The 6,495-nt window shown below is 38.9% G+C and overlaps 1 protein-coding gene across 1 annotated transcript; it reads left to right on the plus strand.

The window, feature by feature from the left end:
* Window positions 1-6,488, plus strand: LOC125307803 (short coiled-coil protein A-like; the record flags this gene model as incomplete). Its single annotated transcript, XM_048263877.1, is given in 4 exon segments — window positions 1-58; window positions 2,476-2,544; window positions 2,657-2,737; window positions 5,122-6,488. Coding segments are annotated over 4 exon segments (351 nt in total), but the record flags the coding sequence as incomplete, so codon positions are not given.
* Between the last annotated feature and the right edge of the window lie 7 nt (window positions 6,489-6,495).

Here is a 6,495-nt window from a genome sequence, read left to right on the forward strand (position 1 = left end):
GCGGAAGTGGATGATGAGGATGGAACCTTTACCAACATTTCTCTGGCTGATGACTCAGGTAAGTCTGATCTGATGCTTGCTCTATAGCAGCGTGTGTGGCAGGTTCACCACACTTGAAGCAGAACACACCGGATGTGATCAATGAACACATGTGCTCCAATGTAAACAGGTTTCAAACCAGTCAAAGTAGTAGCCTACGCTCTCTGCTTCTTGGGAAAACGACTAAAATATGTAATGAAATCTCGACAGACTTCAGCAATATCCTGCTTAAGTGGACACTTTCACAAAATCACAAAATACACCAGCCTTAAACATGGTGGTGTGGCAGCATGTATAGACCTACTACAAGAGTTAAAGACTGCTGGTCATAATGGTTGTGTTACACTGAATAGATTGTAGGTTTCCCTCTCCAGGAGGTTTCAAGGCTGATGGATGGAAAAGAACAGGGGGTTGCTTCCTAACTACATCACTTAGAGTTAGGCCTAGCAGTTATTTCTGATGTGGCATATACAGATATAGGGAGTGTATGCATGTGTTTAAAAATAGGACGACAGAGTAAAATAGGTTGGCTAAGAACATGCTAGTGTACAGAACATTTAAATACTATTTGTGTTGTGGTTAATCGGATTTCCTTATTTCCATGTACTTGAGGCTTTGCCTCAGAAAGAATATTTTGGCCAAAAAGACGATTTATGTTGACTACAAAATATAGGTCTGGCTTTGACAAAAATAATCCATGGAGTAACATTTTATCTTGTCTATGCTTTTGCCAGCTGTCTTAATGTAGGCCCTACACCCGTAATTAAAGCACATTTTTCCATTGTAAGCTGTGACCTTGCACTGAGGACATAAGGGACATAAACACGAAGGCTGAACACAGAGATCATGAGGACATGCTTTTTCTGAGTGTAAGTTAGAGGGTAATGTAAATCAAGATTGTAGAGTAGGCTAGACAGAATTCTCCAATGTTTCACATAGGCTAGCATGCCAAGTTACATGGCTGTTTGAAGTTTAGTCATCATCTGTTGATGTACATTAATATAACCTAAGGTGATCAAGTGACTTAAATTTGACTACAGTATTCGGTTTTTTTTTTATTATTATTTTAATGTAGGCGTAGACTATTATGAATTTAAGTGACATGCATTGATGATGGCACATTTTTCAAATGGCTGACTGACCTTCAGCAATTGACAGTCCCATTTTCCATTAATATCCACCAGGTGGCACTGATTTGTCAATTCAAAACTTTCGATATGTGGAAGTCTTCGAATCATATCTGCGCTAATAAGTCTACGTTGTTATATATATGTTATATCAGCGACTAATATTGAATGATTATTGGAAATTATATATCACATGTAGTCCTATTAAAAGAATAGATGTGTATGTATTCAAATATTGTTATCACGCGACTCTGTCTCCATCTATCGGAAATACAACATTACACACCACACTTCAGTGGGATGAGGTAACGTGAACGTAGCTTGTGTTGTCATCGGTTGTGTTGGACGAATCAGTGTGTGTTGACTTGGGACGTTCATTAAACCTTACAAGGATTTAAACCAACGGTGAGAAATGCGTTGTTTGTATTACAAACATGCCTACGAATATACGCTCTGAATTTTGACCAGTGAAATAACGTTAATGCGCTGCACAGATTTATCTAGAAGGAGCATATTTTGTCAGTATTACTGGCTAACTTAGCTAGCAATGGCTATCACCTGGGGTTAGCCACCCTGCTGGAAACAACATTTGGGAAAGGAAAGCTACGTTTAGCTATCTAGCCACACAGGCTAGGTTGCTACCTATCTTACCTTAGTTTTTATGTTAAGTGATGGGGCATTCGCGAAGGCTATCTAATGGTCTAGTGCAGATGGCCAGTGTCTATGTGTCAAATTAACTTAAACAGCACCGCGAAGAATGATCGCTAAAATTATCTAGATTTGTGAACCGAGCTGTGCTAACTTTAGCTATAACGTTATGCCCCCGCCCTAACAAGTTCTAAATGATAGCCAACAAAAGCTACGGTAACACAGGATACTCTTTTGTCGTTTGGGATGAATGTTAACAATACTATTCTAATGTCATCGCCAGTACATTAAGCCTGCTCTGTTAACAATTAGAATCTTTAAGTTTAAGTAAGATTAGTCCATGAACCTGCTAACCTTGGTATTGTTGTTTGTTAGCAGGTGGCTAGCTTCGGTAATTCTAGATAGACCCAACATTCATTACGTTACCCCATGTAGAATAGATAAGATTCCGTGTTATTCAACTTAGTTTTGTAGCTGTTATGGATGTCTTGCTTAAATCCAATGTTTTAGCCCACATGGGTTGTTATAAAACTTGCACGAATTTTTTTAATTTTGTTGCATTAAAATGCGCTAACAATGCATTCCCAATTTAACTATCACGCCATTAACATTATTGTTAAACTTCATTGTTTACGGTCGGCTCATATTTTGTCTTTTCCAGTTGACAGTGGTGCAGCAGCACAGTATTCCAGAAACGACAACGAATTCATCATGAACTGTGACTTGGATGGTACATGCCCCATTTCAAAGTTCACACTCTAAAATGCATACATATTCGTGTATCCTCCTGTCTGGTGTGTGATCTTCTGAGTCATTTTGAGGTGTCTGTTTTGTCCCGCCAGGGGACGTGGAGAACCAGGTGGAACTGGAAGAAAAGACGAGGCTCATAAATCAGGTGCTGGAGCTGCAGCATACATTGGAAGGTAATAACAGAGACGGTGGTTCTGAAAACTCTGTGGCAAGAACAACTATTGTCTAGAATGGTATATTGGTAGAGCATTAGACATACTGTAAACTTCCACTCAAGAGTGGATTTAAATAACACATTACTAGGGTTGGGCACCGAAACACAGTTCTAATATGGCATCGGTGCCGACACAAACGGTAGTAACTGCATCGAATAACAACGTGGATTTCGGTGCCTCATTTCGGTGCTTAAATAGCGTTTATTTATTTAATTATTTTTAATACGAGGCATCACTGCATGTCATGCGTCATCTCTAACGTCTTGCTCTGATAGCAACACATCCAGATACAGTTAGCTAACTTATGATAAACACTGGATGTATAAACCAGAGGGGTGCACCACATAGGCGAGTGGACAGTGTTTGACAGCTTGCGTGAGCCCAAGTAGCTTATAAAGCGACATGCGAGCTCCTGTCAAAATCTAGCAGTAGGCCTAACTACACACAAGCAAAAGGCTATGAAACAACATCAACAGTAGTCTAGCCTATACATTACACAATATCCTTGCTAATGCGCTAACTGACATTTATTTGAAATGTTATCAGCAAAGTTTACTTTATTTCTTACTTTATAACTTTATTTCACGGTGTGTTAAACAACATCATGGCATGATATTAATCTTTCATGTGCATGAGGCCCATATAGCATCACAATGAATATGAAGATCATGTTAAAAGTTAGCTGGCAAAAACATAAATATGTAGATGCATACCTGATGTCACTGAGCTGTCAAAGAGGCTACGAAACCATCTCCGTAGGCCTACGTTATCGCTAATTACACTTCAACACTTCAACACCGCCAGGTAGCCTAACATGTTCAAAACTACTGCGTGTTATGGGTTAAGACAAGAAATTTCTTGAAGCATTTGGGAACACACTGAATTAACTGGAAAATAGAGTCCCTGTTAGATTAGCTTGCTTGCAAATGCCATTGTCCATGACCTGGTAGTTTTATGGCAAGCGGTTTTAACATACATTATGGCAAACCGCCTACACTGGGTAAACTTGAAAGCAGAGCTCACCATTGTGTGTGCATGCATGGCAAGTTGTTTTAACATTAAATGTATTATTCGTAGGAGCAATGAGATATTGATAGTAAATTGAATTTAACAGTTCAATTTCATGTTCAAATTTGTCTTATCAATAAAAAAAAGCAATTCATGCTTTAGACCATTTGATTTTAAAACATTTTAAAAACAAAGTACCGGTTTAGGCACCGTTTCGGCACCGGCACCATTTTAAAAGTATTGATTTAGCACCGGTATCGGATAAAACCCAAACGATACCCAACCCTACACATTACAGTACTTTAAGGTTTAGTGAGCTACATTGTTTTGTTGTGGTGACAAGGCTGGTGTGACATCTACCTAGTTTATGGATGCTTCTACATTCGAGCATTCCGTCTCCCATGCCTTTCCTGCTGTCTGTCTTTTGTACTCATTGCTGACTTCTTCTTTCCTTATGCTCTTATGCTATTATGTACTTACACACTTTCCTAATGCACTAATGTACTATAGGATATCGAATGGTCCATTGCGATGCATCAGGCCAGGGTAAATGGCTGACCATGCGGAGACTGAAAGTGTTTGTGTATGAGATTGCCTAAAAGCATGTATGTATTGATTGCAGCATAGCAACAGTTGTCTGGTGGTCAATGACTATATAATGCACAATAATATGTCCCAACATATTACATGTGGCTGAACCTAGTTTTACCACCAGCAAAGCTGTGGCCTAACAGAATAACACATAGTTTAACCACCTGTTGGGGCTTTTGGTTGCAACGTCAAATGAATACACTTCGGACACAAAATGATTAGCTGGAGCTTTAAAATGACTTGGCTAATAATCATATTTATGGCAACTCCCTTATATTTGTAAAAAATAGTCTCCTTTATTTGACGTAGACTAGGCAGAATTTTGTCTCTGTCCATACAATTGCATGCGCGGAACGCCTGGTATTGCATTGTGTAGCTCTTCTGTTCTGACCAAGAACATAACTCTTTTTTGTATCAGTTTTCGATGCATCAGGCACATAGTACTAAATGGGGGCACAATATGTTGAAAATTGACAAAAAGAGTTCCTACAATATGTTCCTTTAACATGTTGCAAGTTAATTCTTCAAAGTAAAATATTGCTTTATGGATGCACTGTGAACTTTTTTGGGGGAAAAGGATGACATGGATGTAGTGGTTCCTATCACCTTTCTTGAATTTCCCCTTGGAGATCAATAAAGTATCTATCTATCTATCTATCTACCTGTCTTGAAACATAAAACATATCGGTCTTTGTTAAGATCTAAAGGTCTAACTGATCACCTTTGTCTCTCTGTTCGACAAGACCTTTCAGCCAGAGTAGATGCCGTGAAGGAGGAGAACCTGAAGCTGAAGTCGGAGAACCAGGTTCTAGGCCAGTACATTGAGAACCTCATGTCTGCCTCCAGCGTGTTCCAGACCACTGACACCAAAGGGAAGAGGAAATAGTGGTGAACGAATTGTTAAATGGTGGGGGGGTGATGGAACCTCCGACTTCTCTTATTCCATTCCCATTCTCGATTCCCTCAGCAGACTCCTTGGCCTCGATGTGAGACCCAGTTTACACAGTCATGACCCTCCTCACTCTACAGACATACATATGTCACTTGTTATGTTATATTTTGTATGATTACTGTTATTTATTATGTCGTTGATTTATTTTATTTTTCTTTTTGTATATATGTTCCATAATGTATTACATGTGGGTAGAGCTCATTTTTTTTTGTTCTGACGCAAGACCAACAGTATTATTGTGAAATGGTTGAGAGAAAGTTAGTAGGAGCCTGTACAAGTGTATGTCCTATGTGCTGTGGAGTTAACCAGAGTTGGAATCAATCAAATAACCACACATGTGTGTTACATATTGATACTTGTTGAGGAATTTTAATTTCAACTGTAAGATCATGGTCATAAACGCTAAGGAGATGAGCACAGGATGTATGTCTTTGGAAGAATTGTGTGTTGTTACTGTTTGCTGCACAAAAATGGCTAAGAATTGAGACTATTTGATCTGATTTTCCAGACTGGAGTTCTCAAATATTTTAAAATTTAGAGGTCTCTATCCCACAACCTGGAAATCCCTACCCCCATCTAATCAGCATGTAAGTTGCAACAACAAAATTGCATGAATTTAAGATAGCAAAAGGGATCTTACTTTTAGAGTATGGTGTACAGAATTATATTTACTGTGGTCTCCCATGGCCAAAATTATACAGTGCACCTGAACCAGGTATTTTCGACTAGCCTTATATTAGAGTGTGGGTGAAAACCATAAAGGGACATTTGTTTCCCAAGCCTGTGTGGAAGAAATAGGGATGGGGATCGCACCTAGCCGAGCGGTTTCACTCTTCACATGTGACTCCCAGTGGTTTGAACGGGTCCACTTATTTCATATCTTAGTCTTCTGGATTTTAAGGGTGGACACGAGGTGTTGAAAAATGGCTGCCTCTACAATAAGATTTACCTTTAGTTTTCAGGTGACAAAATTTGTGAAAGTTGTTTGGATTATTCTCAACACACGAGTCTAGAGGTGATGTAGGTAGCTCTAAAACACTACTAATCTCCTCTGTCCTATTCATTGTATGAAACTGCCTTGTGCATAGATGTGTACATTAAAACAAATATATTGCCTAAAACACTTTTGTTTTAATAAAATTGTATTCTTTGGCTTTCCACGGTC

Source organism: Alosa alosa, chromosome 1, assembly GCF_017589495.1.
Source record: "Alosa alosa isolate M-15738 ecotype Scorff River chromosome 1, AALO_Geno_1.1, whole genome shotgun sequence".
Lineage (NCBI taxonomy): Eukaryota > Metazoa > Chordata > Actinopteri > Clupeiformes > Clupeidae > Alosa > Alosa alosa.